This window comes from Apis cerana, linkage group LG16 (genome assembly GCF_029169275.1).
Source record: "Apis cerana isolate GH-2021 linkage group LG16, AcerK_1.0, whole genome shotgun sequence".
In the NCBI taxonomy this organism is placed as follows: Eukaryota; Metazoa; Arthropoda; class Insecta; order Hymenoptera; family Apidae; genus Apis; species Apis cerana.
Genome location: NC_083867.1, coordinates 4528861 through 4546552, shown reverse-complemented (window position 1 = coordinate 4546552; position 17692 = coordinate 4528861). Strand labels below are relative to the sequence as shown.

At 41.7% G+C, this 17692-nt stretch overlaps 1 protein-coding gene and 1 long non-coding RNA gene across 2 annotated transcripts in view; one reads left to right on the top strand and one right to left on the bottom strand.

Annotated features, from left to right (window-relative positions):
• Positions 1 to 333: 333 nt before the first annotated feature.
• LOC114577852 (uncharacterized) lies at positions 334 to 16339 on the top strand. The gene is made up of 3 exons (XR_009833146.1): positions 334 to 1734; positions 15615 to 15801; positions 16202 to 16339. It is a non-coding gene; the product is annotated as an uncharacterized LOC114577852 (long non-coding RNA).
• LOC108000244 (homeotic protein proboscipedia) overlaps positions 12304 to 17692 on the bottom strand; it is a 34955-nt gene continuing 29566 nt past the window's right edge. Inside the window, exons 3-4 of the mRNA XM_062086484.1 lie at positions 14852 to 14994; positions 12304 to 14636 (exon numbers count right to left, since the gene is read on the bottom strand). Of these exons, the coding sequence (XP_061942468.1) occupies positions 12438 to 14636; positions 14852 to 14994 (2342 nt within the window). The 3' untranslated portion in view covers positions 12304 to 12437. The remainder of the gene's footprint in view (positions 14637 to 14851; positions 14995 to 17692) is intronic.

Here is a 17692-nt window from a genome sequence, read left to right as displayed (position 1 = left end):
TGCACGCAGCTCGATGCAGGATAATGCATGGTGGTGGGATGCTTATTTTGCTTATTTTTTTTCTTTCTTTTCACGCTTTTTAACTATCAATTATTTTCATTCTCGTGATAAGAACGAAGATATTGATAGAAAGTAATATCTCTTAATTTTAATTGAGAAATGTTACTTTTAGATTTAGATTTCCGCGTCGGAATTTTCCTTCAAGTTTCCTTTTGTTACATGATTTACACAACGATCAACGGTTTGGACGTTTTGTAAATGTGCATCAAAAGGAAAATTTATTTGAAAATTAAAAAAAATTTTTGCGCAAAAGGAGGGTGGATGGGATGTCGTGGTTAGGGTGGGTCTCCAAAGCAGCAACCTCCACGCGGTGAGACCTGGGTCAGTATTATTTGCTGTGCTAATTATTAATTGTATCACGATCGATGTAACTGTCGTATAGCAAATAATACTAGCTAATTGGCTGCAATCGCGATTATTTTTTTATACAAAGCATGTTAGGAATTAAGAAGTTAATTTTTCATAAAAGTTTTGTTGCCATTTGTATTAGTAGCATGTTATTATAGTTAGTAAGAAATGATAGCATGTAAGAATTTAAATATAAGACATTTTGTAATACACATTATATTGCGTTGGTAATAAGGCGTAAAAAATGTAAATTTTGTGCATTGTTGGTAAGTTGCCATCTAACGAGATAAACCAATATATAATGTACGTGTTGTATTATTTGGTGAGGCTTACCGCACTCTCAAGGTATTAACTTACCAGCAATGCACAATACTAACGTTAATGTTAATTTAAGATCGATATTTCGGAACACGTTGTACAAACTTCCGTAAGATGTCAGTATATTCCGTTTCTCGTCGGTAATAACGTGTCGATATTTCAGAACTCTCTAACGAAAATGTATTACTGTTGTAGATAAAGCGTCAACAGTCGATATAGAAGAATACTTTGAAATCTACGATCGGTAAGATGTGAAAAGTAGTCGAAGAATCATAATTCTTGGGTAATCGTACACGAATTATAGTTGAAAATAATGGACGCAGATGGAGTTTAACGAGGTTAGTTTCGCGTTACTGTCATAGAACGAAACAGCTGTTGTCTCGAGTTCGGGGGTGGTATCTACTGTCAGATGCTCCGCCTATAAATCAACCGAGCTCATGGGGGAGACAGGCCGACGCCATGTTAACATACATAAACAAACCTTGCGCGCCCTAACTGATAAACGGCGAAAGCTGCGCGCAACAAGCGATCGTACGCGAATAAAATAAATCTCGCGTAAGTACTTTATCTTTTTTTTTTTTTTTTTTTTTTTTCATGAAATTCGGCGAAACGATGGAAAGTCAAGTTTTTGAAGGAAATTATCGAGATCAATTTAAAAAAAATATCGCGAGAAATTGTTTTAAGCGAAATTGTCGCGATCGAAAGAAATGCAGACAATGAAATATGTACGAAGTGTCTATTCACAGTTAGAAGCTTCACGAAGAAAAATTAAACAGGCTGCTAGGAATAATTAATAAATGTCAATCAGTTCCGTGGAATCGAAGGTGTCGGTGGAGAGAAGTACCAGCTAAAATGATTTTATGCCTGTCTTATGAACAATCTAATGTTACCCGACCAATGGACAAAGATCATAGGACGGCTAATGGTCGAAGACTCGTCCGTCTCGAAGACCCGAGACTAATCAGCGCGAGCATTAATCATCCCCGTGGATCCTCGACCCAATTTTCGGTAAGGTCAAGTCGCAATGGAGACGTTGATTGGATTCCACGTCAGACCAGAAGTAAACACCTTTCCCCCCTCCTCCCGCTCCCCCCCCTCCTCCATACTTCTTTACGAGTTCTCTATCCCAATCTCTTTTCTTTCATTGAAACGATCGTTTAACCGGTAATAGAAAATATCATCTTTATCGCCTCTTTTAATTTACCTTATTAATTTATAGTTAGCCAAGATCTACCAAGATTTTCCGCTCTCTCCAATTTAATACCCAAGAATTGAAATAGCGAATCTAATCTTGACTTTTAATTCCGGATTAACCAAGATTTATCTCGAAATGATTGAAATTTCCATAATTTTAAGAAATCTCTTCCAAACGACCGATAAATCCGTAAGCCTTCGTTTCAAATAAAAATCGTAACAATCTTAAAATTTGATGGAGTAATAGAGGAGTGATCTTTCGTTACAGGGTGGACCAGAGAAGATCGTCTTGCGACAATGAAATCCCCCGTTTATTCTTAATGCGGTCCGTGGAAAAGAACGTGCGCTGGGTAATTGTAAACCGTGGCCACCGTGGTTGGCGTGGTTGGACCGTTTATCATCATCTCTATAGGTCGAAGCGAGATTCGGGGGTTCACCCGTGCTAAGAGTTAAAACCTCAGCATGACTGGTGGCCTCGGTAGCCGATAGACGTGTCATTTACGCGTCTACGAATCAATAGCTGCTTCACTTTACACCCACCTTACATCATTAGTCATTTTATAGGGCCGTTATACAGTGTATCCTCTTTACATGCCTCCCGGGAATCCATCCATGCGCTCTTCTTCCTCTTCTTTTATCAGATACCGAGCCGATCAAAGTATCTTTTGTCACGTACCTGATGGATTTCCCCCCGATTTTCTGCAATTTTTAATTAGCTCTGTATCGATGTTCGAGGAAAATCTTGGAGGAATTTCAATTTCGAAAAAATTAGGATTTTAAGGATTATTTTTTGAAAATTTTCGAATATTTTTTTAAGATTCGAAAATTTTTCTCGAACTTTTAATTAGGAAGATTTCTTCTATCGAAAGTATTTTCGAAAAAATTAGGATATTTTAAGGAAAGTTGATTATTTTTTGAAAATTTTCGAATATTTTTTTAAAATTCGAAAATTTTTCTGGAACTTTTAATTAGGAAGATTTCTTCTATCGAAAGTATTTTAATTTCGAAAAAATTAGGATTTTAAGGATTATTTTTTGAAAATTTTCGAATATTTTTTTAAGATTCGAAAATTTTTCTGGAACTTTTAATTAGAAAGCTTTTTTCTATCGAAAGTATTTTAATTTCGAAAAAATTAGGATTTTAAGGATTATTTTTTGAAAATTTTCGAATATTTTTTTAAGATTCGAAAATTTTTCTGAAACTTTTAATTAGAAAGCTTTGAAGAAAATCTCCGAGGAAAGTATTTTAATTTCGAAAAAATTAGAGTTTAAATTGAATATTTTTTGACTTTTAGGAATATTTTTTCGAAAATTTTTAATTAGGACACTTCGAAGAAAATATTCGAGGAAAGTATTTTAATTTCGAAAAAATTAGGGTTTAAACGAAAATTGAATATTTTTTGACCTTTAGGAATATTTTTTCGAGATTCGAAAATTTTACATTTAATTCTTTTCTTTACAAAATTCCCAATTACACGCGCTCGTATTAATTTTTCTCATTTTTCTCAACTTTTCTTTTCTACGCTCTAATTCGACATAAAATATATATCCAATCCATTTCTACATCTTAAAATTCCTTCTCACCTCACAAAAAAAAAAAACAAAACAAAACCTCTATCTCCCCTCCCCTGTAAAATTATAAAAGCATCGATACCGGTTCAATTCGTATATTCATCCCCTCGTATCGATCGAACCCCCCGTTCCACCCTCGAAACTCTTGAAAAATCCCCAAAGAGAACGAATCTGTTGTTTGGATCTAACTTCTGAAACACGGATCGGGGGTATCTAGGTGAAGCCAGATGCGGAGAACAATTAATAAAATGTATCCAGAGAGTGTCTAGGAGGATGCGTCCCGACTAATATTCGAACTCTGCCGTGACACGGGCCAACTAATCATTATAACGATCCCGCGTATGCACGTTACACGTGTTCCTGCCTGCACGCTCGTGCGCGTGCGCGTGTGTGCGCGGATCAGGGCCGGCTCCTCGACGACCGAAGAAACGCCGAACGGTGTTTTGCACGCTTACCGCTCGATTTTCGGATCTCTCTCTCCTTCCTCCAGCCTACCCCATCGAGATTTATGGAACGTGTCGAATCGAACCCCTTCTCAGTTAACCTCACGTTTCAAACTCTTGCATTTTTCCACTCATCTCTCCGCAACTTGGAAACTGATTGTTGCTCGATTCCATAATAATTCCATATATATATATATATGGAAAATTCGTTCAAATTTCCCGCAATCGTCCGTTGAACCGAGAGAAGGTTCAACCAAGATTGGGACGAGGCTGTTTCCACTGCGAGAGAGAGGATATATCCGTAATTTCCCCTTGGGGTTCTGTTTGCGGTTTGAGAAGCGAAGGAAGGAAGGAAGGAAGGAAGCGAGCCATCTCGTTGGGTGGAAAGGAAGGAATCGCGCAAGGTGTTCTCCCGCGGTGTGTATATAAACTCGACACCGTGTATATGGGGGGAGAGGCGCGTAGAGCAACGTGGCGGCGGTGGAGGCTGCCGCTTCCTTCATCTATCATGCGAACCATGACAAACCGAGGCTCAAAAGGCAGAGCCGCCAGCGTGGCGAGCGAGCGAGCGAGCGAGCGACTTCTTGCCTTGCTGCCGCCTCGGAGCCTTCTCTTTCTCTCCCCTTCGAGAGAGCCGAGTCGAGGCTTCTCTCTACCTGTCCGCTACGTGGGATCCACTCCTTCTCTCCCTCCACATTTATTAACATTTAAGCGTTAACGACATTTCTCTCCCGTTCGTGGCATCGAAGAAACCGGAACCGTCCTCGATTCCTTTCGTTTTTCGACGACACGAAAATTCGAGTCTCTTTTTCTTTCTTTCCCCCCTTCCTCCTCCCCTGGGAAAGCAGCAGCAGCAGCGTTTTTTGCGGATAGATGGTCGCGGATGATGAATTTTTTTTCTTTTCTTTTCTTTTTTTTTTTTTTTTTGATTGGTTGGTTGGTTAGGGAGCGTAGTTTTGTTATTAGAGATGTTTGATTCGTTTGAAATATGGAGTTTGCGTGGTATTGCGTGGTGGGGTTTAATTGAAGGTTAAGTGAAATGGTAATTTTTAGTAGAGTCGTTGGTAAAATGATAAATTTATTTTTCCAGTTTTCGCAAAATTGTTATAAAATGGAAGTTACGAAATGATAATTTTTGGAGGATTGTATTCCAGTTACCATCGATGGCCGCGAAATTTGTCTTCATGGTCGTTCAATATTCACAAAATGCTGAAATTTCAAGTCAGAGTTACGAAATAATAATTTTTGGACGATTGTATTCCAGTAATCCATTGATGGTCAATGAAATTTATTTTTCCAACTCTCACAATTCAACAAAATGGTGAAATCAAATGATAATTTTTAGACGACTATTGTTCCAGTTATCATTGATGGTCACAAAATTTATTTCCACGATCGTTCAACATTCACAAAATGCTCAGATTTCAAATCAAACTTAGCAAATAATCTAATTTTTAGACTATGTTTCAATTACTATTGATGATCACAAAATTTATTCCCATCTTACCTTTTCACAATCGTTCAAATTCCAAATCAAACTTATCAAATAATAATTTTTAGACGACAATATTTCAATTCCTATTGACGATCACAAAATTTATTCCCATCTTACCTTTTCACAATCGTTCAAATTCCAAATCAAACTTATCAAATAATAATTTTTAGACGATTATATTCCAGTAATCCATTGATGGTCACGAAATTTATTTTTCCAGCTCTCAAAGTGTTCAATATTCACAAAATGCTCAGATTTCAAATCAAGACTATATTTCAATTACTATTGATGATCACAAAATTTATTCCCATCTTACCTTTTCACAATCGTTCAAATTCCAAATCAAACTTACCAAATAATAATTTTTAGACGACTATAACGACTGTTTCCAGTAATGTATTGATAGTCACAAAATTTATTTTTCCAACTCTCACAATTATTCAATGTCCACAAAATGTTGAAATCAAACTTACCAAATAATAATTTTTTGACGATTATATTCCATTGATGGTCACAAAATTTATTTTTCACAATTGTTCAACATTCACAAAATATTGAAATCAAACTTATCAAATAATAATTTTTAGACGACTATATTTCAGTAACCATTGATGGTCACAAAATTTATTTCCATCTTACCTTTTCACAATCATTCAAATTCCAAATTAAATTTAACAAAATTTATTCACTCACAATTCAACAAAATGTTGAAAATCAAACTTACCAAATAATAATTTTTAAACGACTATATTTCAATTCCTATTGACGATCGCAAAATTTATTTCTATCATTTTGCCTTTTCATAATCTTTCATCATTCAAAAAACAAAAGCTCAGATTCCACTTAACATTCTCCTTGAATCAGCCTAAATTGATCTACATGAATAATCGCACGTATTTATCGAGAATATTTCTGACGGGCGTGCAATTTTTGAATCGTTCGGTATTAAAGTGTGCACTACGAACAACTTGGTCGTGGAAATATCGAGATTACAGCGATCGAAATGGTCACGAGGTGGTCTTTTTCCCCCCTTTTTCCTCCTTTTCTTTTCCTTCTCTTTCGTTTTTGTCCGCGCGTTTTTTCTTGCAACGGGTCCCGCATTCACGTCTTTTACAGTTTAACTTTCTACATTACACGAAATCCCCGGCATTTCATCACCGCGCCGCGAGAGATTTCACCTCTCGTGAAATGAGTTTCTCGTTATTTACGTTTTTTTGCGAGAGGCCGCACAATTACGCGACACTAAACGTCGAATCCGAGATCCCCCGAGACCGTTTTGCTTTCCAAACCGACCATTTGCTTTTTTCAATCGGATTTCGCCGCGCATCTTCCTCGTTTGAAGGGAAACATACCTCTCTCTCAATTTAAAGATCAGAGGCATCGAAATCGGAGGACGATTTTACAAATATTTTGATTCGATTGATTAAAAAATTCTCCCCTCCTTCCCCTTGGTTGAAGAGGAAGTTGATCCAAGAATTGTTGATCAAAAAGTGGAGTTTGTACGAAGAGAAAGATACCTCTCTCGTTCAATTTTACAATTAGAAATGTTTTACAAATATTTTGAATCCATATTTGGTTAAAAAACTGTGGAAAGATGACAAGTTGAAGAGGAAGTTGATTTGATGATACCTCTCTCGTTCAATTTAAAAATCAGAAATCGAATCGAAGCTTTTACAAATATTTTGAATCCACGATTCAAAAAAACTGTGGAAAGATGACAAGTTGAAGAGGAAGTTGATTTAATCAAGAATACTCGATTAAAAAGTGTGATTTGCACGAAGATATATCTCTCGTTCAATTTAAAAATTAGGAATATTTTACAAATATTTTGAATCCAGGGTTAAAAAATTATGGAAAGATGACAAGTTGAAGAGGAAGTTGATTTAATCAAGAATACTCGATTAAAAAGTGTGATTTGCACGAAGATATGTCTCTCGTTCAAATTAAAAATTAGAAATATTTTGAATCCACGATTAAAAAACTGTGGAAAGATGACAAGTTGAAGAGGAAGTTGATATTAAGTTAATTCTTGATTAAAAAATAAAGTTTGTGCAGATACCTCTCTCGTTCAATTTAAAAATTAGAAATATTTTACAAATATTTTGAATCCAGGGTTAAAAAATTATAGAAAGATGACAAGTTGAAGAGGAAGTTGATTTAATCAAGAATACTCGATTAAAAAGTGTGATTTGCACGAAGATATGTCTCTCGTTCAAATTAAAAATTAGAAATATTTTGAATCCACGATTAAAAAACTGTGAACAGATGACAAGTTGAAGAGAAAGTTAATTTGATTGAAATCGAATCGAAGCTTTTACAAATATTTTGATTAAAAAATTCTTCTCCTCTCTTTGGTCACGTTCGAAACTATGGAAAGATGACGAGTCGAGGAATCAAGTTGTTTTAATCAATAATACTTGATCAAAAAGTTTATACGAAGAGAAAGATACCTCTCTCGTTCAATTTAAAAATTGGAAATATTTCACAAATATTTCGATTCCACGATTAAAAGATTCTCCTCCTCCCTTTAGCTCGAAACTATGAAAAGATGAGGCGGAAGTTGATTGGAAGAATTGTTGATTAAAAAGCGGGGAATTAAAAGGAATAAGAGAAGAGGAAGAAGAAGAAGAAGAAGAAGAAGTGATCAAAGAACGAGTTGGGTGACAGCTTGTTGGAGGCAAAAGTAGACAGAATCGGAGAGTTTGGAGGTGTTGGGCTATATCGGTCGGGAAGCAAAGTGGCGTGAATGAGTCGTCCCTTGACGATCGTAAGATTTATGGTCGCGACGGTTGGGACGGGGAGGCCAAACATTGTACGACTCGGGGCTAGTAACCCTTGACTTCTCCCCTGGCCCGTCCCTGCCTCCACGCGACCGTGATAGCGGCCTCGTGATAAAAAATATGACCGTCCACACTCCACTGTATATCGAATATTTCTCCTTTCCATCATCCCTATCTCTCTGTCTTTTCTTTTTATCGCTGCTCTTGGAAAGAAATCTCTCTCAAATTTTTCCAACCATTTCCATCTCCCAGAACCTCTCTCTCCTATTTTCAAACGGTATGAAATATGATTAGCAAAATTAAAAATTCAAAAAACTATTATCTTCTCTCTAATTCCAATTAAAATATTCCAAACCATTTCCACTCTCTCATTTCAAAAAACTAAATACCTTGCCTCGTTTTCAACTCAACAACTCGTACTACTTCCATCATTCCACTCATTATACTCCTCCACTTGTAAAGATCCAAAAATCCAAGAGTCCTGATTAGCAAAATTAAAAACTATTATCTTCTCTCTAATTTCAATTAAAATATTCCAAACCATTTCCACTCTCTCATTTCAAAAAACTAAATACCTTGCCTCGTTTTCAACTCAACAACTCGTACTACTTCCATCATTCCACTCATTATACTCCTCCACTTGTAAAGATCCAAAAATCCAAGAGTCCTGATTAGCAAAATTAAAAACTATTATCTTCTCTCTAATTCCAATTAAAATATTCCAAACCATTTCCACTCTCTCATTTCAAAAAACTAAATACCTTCCCTTATTTTCAACTCAACAACTCGTACTACTTCCATTCATTATACTCCTCCACTTGGAAACGAGCAAAGATCCAAAAATCCAAGACGAGTCCTCCTCCCCTCAGAGCAGATCGAAAACGGAGAGACTTGCTTTCGAAAGCGCTTTCGAGCCGGAACGGCGTTTCCATCCATTGAGAAAAAGTTAATAGCGTGGAGAAATTAGCCGAGGACAGAGGGAGGGGCGAGGGTGGTCGGCGAGGGGTGGCGTATCTGAGGGGTGTTGTGCACAGATGCAACGATAGCAACAGTTCGGTCGGGGCTGGTTGGGCTCGCATATGAGCAGCTCCTCTCGCGGGGCCAGGCCAGGCCAGGCCAGGCCAGGCCAGGACCGGGGGGGGTTTGACTCACACGCATCACGCGTAGCCATCCATCATTGTCAGTCTCTTCACTGACACAGCCGCTCGTCCGGTTGTACACGAACCTTCTATACGGGACTCTCCACTCGATTCGAGACCCCCTCTCTCTGTGCGTCCGTCTGTCTTTACGTGGCGATCGACCGAGCTCGGTTTTCGAGCTCTGATTTCCCGCGAAGCTGAAACCTCTTCGTGCGTGGGACGGATCGATATTTTTTTTTTTCCTCCTTCCTGGTGAATTTTTGGAATTGGAACTTCTTTTTGGGTTTCTCTTGTTCTCTCGTTGTGTCCTCTTTTCGTTGGAGGGAATTTAGGTGGAATTGAATTGGGGGAGGGTGGAAGGAAGGGGTTGGATACGAAGGGAAAGGGGAATGGTAAGGATAGAGATTCGTGGTTTCGCTCGATTCGAGTTCAGTTGTGGGAAACTGTTGAAGAATATTTGGCGGAGATAAAATTTGGAAAGAGAAATGAAATGAAATTCATTTTTTGTTTCGTAATTTTTCAACGTTGTGGAAATATTCGAATCAAGTAATAACTCGTGTTGGATATAATCACGTTCGTAAAAAGATCACAAAATTGTTAAAATACAATCTTTTTACCGCATCCACAAAATGCTCAAATTTCAAATCAAACTTTTCGAGTAATTGTATTCCAATTACCATCGATAATGACAAAATTTATTATTTCCATCTTAGCACGATCCATATTCACAAAATGTTCAAATCGAATGTTGAAACCAAGTAATAATTTTTAAATTATATTTCAATTATTTTGTGATCGATAATCGCAGAATTTATTTCCATCTTCCACAATCGTTCGATATTCACAAAATTGAATGTTGAAAACAAGTAGTAATTTTCAAACTATAGTTCAATTATTTTGTGATCGATAATCGCAGAATTTATTTCTATCTTATCTTTACACAATCGTTCAAGTTAAATCAAACTTATCAAATAATAATAATTTTCACACGATTATATTTCAATTATTTTGTGATCTATAATCACAAAATTACCTTTGCACAATCGTTCAAGTTAAATCAAACTTATCAAATAATAATTTTCACACGATTGTATTTCAATTATTTTGTGATGGATAATCAGAAAACTTATTTCCAGTTCAAATCGAATGTTGAAACCGAGTAATAATTTTTCAAATTATGATTCAATTATTTTGTGATCGATAATCACAAAATTTATTCCCATCTTCCATAATCGTTCGATGTTCACAAAATGTTCAAATCGAATGTTGAAACCAAATAATAATTTTCAAACTATAATTCAATTATTTGTGATCGATTATATGCGATCGATAATCACAAAATTTATTTCCATCTTCCACAATCGTTTCGATATTCACAAAATCGAATGTTGAAACCAAGTAATAATTTTCAAGCTGTATTTCAATTATTTTGTGACCGATAATCGCATATAAAATTTATCTGCAACCTTCCCCGGAGAAATGCTGAAACTGGCAAAGTTTGAAAACCGAACTTACCGAATGATAATAAGAGGATCGGGATCGATTACGACGATCACAAGGGCGTCGAGGTAGAATGGCCTGGAGGAGGAGAAGGAGAGAGAGGAATCCGTGTGAATTTGGTGGATCCCCCCCCTCGAAGGTTGAGAAGAAGGCCGAAGAAACGTGTATTCGTATTCGGCGTTTCCCGCGAGCTCTCCGGTGTCGGCGAAGGAAGCGACGATGATGGATGACTCGAAATATCAGAGCAATCGAACTGAAATATTATTTTTAGCGCGGCCCTCTCGAGCGGCGGCGTGCTCGATCCATATTTTACCGTGGCGATGCGCCGCATTTATCACCCTATTAAAATTGATTCGCGCGCGCAAATTGCGCCCTGTCTTCCGAGATCCTCTTCCTCCCATGAATGGCCCTCTCGCGTGTGAGCAGAAAGGAGCGTGGATTCCGTGCAAGACGCAGATTCCGTGGATTTTAAAATTTTAAAAAATTTTTTTTTTTTAAGTGAAATAAAGATTCCGATTCCGATTTCAAGATAAGAAGTTGAGGTGACAGGGAAGGGGAAAGAAAAGAAAGGGGAAGAGGAAATAAGTCGAACCTCTTTCTCTTTTTAATTTCATAATGATATCTTTTATTATCGTCCATTTCCATGTCCATCCTTATGACCGGTCTCACTGCGCTTAATCCGTGGAAAGGGTCGAACGAAACCGGAATAGGACGAAACAACTGAAAATCAACCGAAACAAATTCGAACGTACACGCTTTCCATTTCCTATTAATTGCTATCCTTTTTTTCTTCTTCCCACCGTTTTTCCGTAACTTATTAATCATTACATTCAGAGTCGAATAAACGCGTGTGTGTATGTGTATGTGTGTCTGTATGTATATGTACGTATGCGTGATCCTCGAACGTCTACGTGTATACGCGCAAGTACATGACGACGTGTGTGTACGTACGATTATCGCAAGCTATGTACAAATAAGTGGGTGTATGTGTAAATCGCGGTTCCCTAAATGCCATTTTTTTTTCCTTTTTAATTATTTCGTACAAACCAGATACGATACTGGTACGTATTGTTAAATATCTCTCGTCGAGTCGAGTATATTTTTTTTTCTTTTTCTCTTTTTTTTTCCACCGCGCTAACTATTCACCATCTCTTTAAACGCTATTACCGGCGCCTCCTCCCCGACCCCTCTATTTGGTTCGCTCGATTAATCGTTCGTGCGAGTCGTGGTTACTCGAGATCGCGAAGGGGGAGGTTTCCCGAGAATCTTCCCTCCCGAACATCCTTCTCCCCTCCCCCCAAGGTTACGCTTAAATTAATCCTCGTATGTACACTCGCGTCACTAATAATTTCCCCTACAAGAATTATTGCTCGTCGATTGCTCCGACCGCGCCACTCTGAGTCGAATGGCCGGGAAGGACAGCAACGGCTCTCCCTTAAGCGAAGCGATCGTTCGATTGACGGACGGAGACGATTCAGTTTTGACATCGACCCGATCGCTCCGCCGCGTCAGTACAACGCGTTGAGGAGACACTGCTCGTCGCTCCAATCGAACGACTGCTGCCCCTCCTGGCCCTCGGCGACCTGGACTCAGCTGAGCTGGTAGTACTCGGGCGCGAAGTCGTTGGCCAGGTTGGTGAGGAAGTTGAAGTCGGAGGAGCTGTTGCTGTTGTCGGCCGAGGGCGGGGGCGGGGCGGCGTGGGGCATGGAGGCCGGCTCCGCGTAAAAGTTGCCGTACGAGTTGTTGGCGGCCGCGTACGAGTCGTCGGGCTGGGCGCCCGGCGTTATGACGGCGGCGGTGGCGGCGGCGATGGCGGTCGCCGTGGTGGCCATGCCGGGCGCCGAGGACGGGAAGGGGTCGGGCGAGGAGACGTAGCTGTTGGGGATGCTGGACGCCTCGCCGCCCTGGTGCGCGTGGTGCTGCAGCTGGCCCTGCTCGTAGTAGCACTTGCCGCCTCTCGCGTACTCGGCGGCCGGGCTGGGGTGGACGTTGGGCCCCGCGTAGCCGGCGGCCGCGGCCTCGGCCGTGCTCGTGGCGGTGCTCGCGGAGCCGTGGTGGTGGTGGTGGTGGTGGTGGTGGAGGACGTCGTTGTAGTAGTGCTGGTGGTGGTGGTGGGCCAGGGCGTCGGGGGACGGGTAGGCGGTGGTGGTCGGGGGCGCGTTGCCGGGGTGGTGGTAGCCGTAGCCGGCCATGTAGGCCTGGTCCGGCTGCTGGTCGGCCGCGGGATAAGCCTGGCCGGCCGGGGGATAGGCCGCCCCGCTTTGTTGCACGCTCCTCGCGTGGTGGTAGGAGGAGGAGTGGTAGGAGGATTGGGCCCCGTTGTAGCCGCCGTTGTACTCGCCGCCCCCCGTTGCGTACTGCTGCTGCTGTTGCTGCTGCTGCTGCTGTTGATGGTGGCTCTGCTGTTGGTGGAATTGGTGGCTGGCCGAGCTGGCTGGATGGTGGTACATGGCTGCGCCGGCCCTCGACGAGTTGGAGCCGCGGACGTGGTGGGTCAGCCTGGCCGTCGTGGGCGCGGAGCTCGTCGCGAGAGCCTGTTGCTGGTGGTGGCTCTGCCTCGAGTACAGGTGGTGGACGTCGCCAGCTTGGTACGAGGGCAGCCTCGACTGTTGATACAGCGCCCCCTCCCGCCCCGAGCAGTAGTTGGCCTGTTGGGGGGGCATCGTTTGCCGGTGGTTGGAACCGCCACCCACCACCACACCCGCCCCGTTTCTGTAGTCGATCGCTGCCGTGCCCGATTGATACACGTTCTGCTGTTGGTGCTGCTGCTGCTGCTGTTGTTGGAAGTGGTTGCTGATGCCCGCGCTGCTGTTCCTGGCCCCCTGGTGATGGGGGGACATGGTGCCCGCGTTGGTCGAGCCGTGCATCATTGGCGCGAGGGGTGGCGGTGGCGGGGGGCCGGCTGAGGAGGAGGAGGAGGAGGGAGAGCTCCTGGGCCGTTGCATGTAGGCGTGGGTGGCCTGGATGCCCAGGGGGCTGCCCTGCTGCAGTTGGACAGAGACGGGGGTGCCGGGGGTGGAGGAGGGGGTCAGGCTTCTGGCCGAGTTCTGGCCGGGGAGGAGGGGGGTGCTGACGGTCGAGTCGGGCATCGCGAGCAGCACCCCGTTGCTGTTGACCGAGCACAGTTGCTCCTTGGACGAGGAGATGGAGGAGGAGGAGGAGGAGCAGGAGGAGGAGGAGGAGGACGAGGAGGAGGAGGAGGAGGTGGTGGAGGGCGACTTCTTGCTGACCGAGATGGAGTGTTGGCCCTGTTTGGAGCCTGGGGGGCAGGGTGGACTCTTGCGCCCGCTCTCCACCTTCACCCTGACCGCGTCGTTGGGGGCGGCGGTCAATTTCTTGGCGGCGCTCGTAGGCGAGGTCACCTCGCTGCCGTCCTGCGACCTCGAGTCGTCGTCCGCTATCATCTTCTCGAACGTGCTGGACACGCTGTTGGTGCTGCCCACGCTGCTCGCCCCGTTGCTGTTGGCGTTGAAGGCTGGGTTGTTGTTGTTGTTGTTGTTGTTGGTCGCGCTGGGCGTGTTATTGTTGTTGTTGTTGCCGATCCGACGATTGGAGGACGAGGTGAGCTCGGTCACGTCGCCGGACAGGGTGCTGCCGACCGGGTCGTTGACGCTCGAGATATCACAGTTGTGGCAACTCTTCTTCTCCTCGCTGTCGATCGCCAACAATTTCTCCCCCTTCGACTTCTCCATCCCGTCGGACGCCGACCCGTCCTTCTCGTCCCCGTCCTCCTTGCTCAACGTTTGACGCTTGTGCTTCATCCTTCGGTTTTGAAACCACACTTTCACCTGCAACCACAACCGCCGACGCAATCCGTCATCCGTCCAGATTATTCTTATTTTCGTTTCTTCGTCTCGTCGTCGTATTTTCGTATTTTGAAAAAGGGAAGAGAGAGAGAGAGAGATTTATATTGTTTATGGTATAATTGGTTGGATGATAAGTAATCGGGATGGATTTTGGGATGGTTATAAGAGGTCGTTCCTCTTTTATCCGTTTCTCTTACCTGCCTTTCGGTGAGGTCGAGGGATGCCGCTATCTCGATTCTTCGGGGTCTGCACAGGTACTTGTTGAAGTGGAATTCTTTTTCTAGCTCGAGCAATTGCGTGTTCGTGTAGGCCGTCCGTAATCTCCTCGGCAGTCCGTTTTCTGCAACGTGTAACTGGTTTTTTTTTCTTTTCTTTCTTTCTCCTCCTTCCCCCCACCCCCCTCGTTCTTATTCCATTTTTTCAATGGAAAATGCGCCGCGGAATCGTGGAATCGTGGAATCGAGAATTGCAACTTTGTCTACTAGAGCGTGAATATTCTTTTTCTTTCGCGCGTGTGTGTGTGTTATCCAACTGTACATCTCGGATTTGTTTTCTTTTCTTTCTTTTTTTTTTATTCTTTATTCAGCAATGCAATACCGTGTAAGTGACGCGGTCTAGTAATAAAAATTAGATCCAGAAACTGGCAATTAGTCATCTCGATCTCGATGCTAATGAGAGACGATTAGAAATTATAATTGCGCCGTTTGTTCGTGGAGATTAACATATAAATCTGTAGGGTTTTTTTCGCTCGTAAGAGAGCCTCTTTCTTACGAGTCTCGCGTTATTCGTTGAATCACCACCACCTTGAAATTGCCTGCGTATCTCTGTGTTATTTATCAATCTTTTATTTCGCTTCCTATCGGAAAAAATCGGACGCACGATTGCTAATCGAAATTAAAAATTTATTTGTAAATTATTTGTGAATAGAAATTGTCGATTTTTTTTTTTTTTTAATTTCAGTTTCAGTTTCAGAACGCGATCACCACAATTCTACGATTTTCTCAACGGTTCTCAACTTCGACGCAAAGCGAATCTCATTTTATTCTACGCAAATTCGATTTCCATACTAGATGTTAAAATGGAAAAATCGAAAAAGCTGTGCACTTTCCACTACGATTCTCAGCTTCTTCCAGCACAAAGCGAAAAGGTAAAAGATTATTTCGTTCTACGCAAATTCCATTTCTATACAAGATATTAAAATCAAAAAATAAAAATATTCATTCAAGATTTCTTAATATTTCGCAATCACCACCCGCACTTTTCACTACGATTCTCAGCTTCTTCCAGCAAAAGGTAAAAGATTATTTTGTTCTATGCAAATTCGATTTCTATACAAGTTATTAAAATCAAAAAATGAAAATATTCATTCAAGAATTTTTAATTTTTCTCAATCACTGTCACCACCTGCACTTTCCACTACGATTCTCAGCTTCTTCCAGCACAAAGCTGAGGGTAAAAGATTATTTTATTCTACCCAAATTCGATATTAAATAAAGTATTAAAATCAAAAAATGAAAATATTCGTTCAAGAATTCTTAATTTTTCAGTTTCCTCGCTATCAAATGACGAAATCCACTTTACTTTTCAACTTCTTCCACCACAAAGCGAAAGATTATTTTATTCTACGCAAATTCGATATTAAATAAGGTATTAAAACCAAAAAATGAAAATATTCATTCAAGATTTCTTAATATTTCGCAATCACCACCCGCACTTTCCACTACGATTCTCATCTTCTTCCAGCCCAGAACGAAAGAGAAATAAAACATTGTTTAATTCCACGCAAATTGGATGTTAAACGAGATATTAAAACCGAAATATCTAAAATCACCACCGATCACACACTTGCTCCAATTGCTCAACTTCTTGTTCCATGGAACGATAAATAAACGCGGAAACGGGGGGGGTAAAACCGTCGAACGATGCTCGTAAACACGGTCCACCCTAAACACCCATTGAACGGAGCAAGCATCGAAGGGGGGGAGGGGGAAGGCCGCTTTTTTGCCCGATTACCGAAACCGGCGCCCGCTTAATTAATGATCGTTGAGCCCGTCTGGACTGTGAAGGGTTGGCTGCGGGTCCGGAAGCAAGTGGATGGCGCGAACAACGCCGATCAGCGACATCTCTCCCTCTCTCCTCTCCTCTCCACTCGAGTCTCACCCCCTCCCCCTCTCCAGACGAATCTCCAGACGCGAAACATCCAACCAGCGGATAATTATTATCTCCAAGAGGTAAGAAACTCGGGAGGAGAGGAGGTAAGAAGTGGTTTATTGTTATTGTTATTGTCATCGTTATTACAAGGGCCTGGTCGCGGTCGGGAGACGATGATAATGATGTAAACAATCATTAGTAGCCCGGGATAATTACAGGATTTTTTAGAGAGGGGTGACGAGAGGAGAGAGGAGTAATCAAAGTGATTTTCGATTGGCGAAAATTTTGGCGAGGGGAGGGGAGAGTATTATTAATTCTCGTTTCTTTTTTCCAGTTGGAGTTCCTTTCGACGATGACGAAACGCTAGTAATAATGATGATAATAATAATAATAATAATAATAATCGGCGTTACGCGCTCTTTGTGCGTGAAAACACGAACACGAGTTGGCGAACTGGCTCGCCTTGGACCAACGCGTTTAGAGCGTTTGTTGTTCGCCGTCGCGCACCGAGTAATATCGAATCGTTCCTTCTTAGAAACGATTCTTTTTCTTTTCCTTCTCTTCCCCCTCCTAGGGAATCAAAAGAAACAGGATTTCGTGTTTGCAATATCGCGTGTAATAATGACGCGTTTCCTTGGTAATCGATGTTAATCGTTTTGCAAATTTTACGTAAACGCGTGAACAGATTATACATCGTGTTCATTCTTTACAGAGAGTCAAGAATCAAGATTCCTTATATTTACTGCAAAATCGAGAACATATATATATATAAAAAATAGAAAGAAGGGAAAAAAGAAAGAGAGAGAGAAAAAAGATGAAGCAGCATGGGACGTGACGGTAAGAGGGTGTACGATTTTCGGAGGGCTGAGATGCTAAACTACCCCATG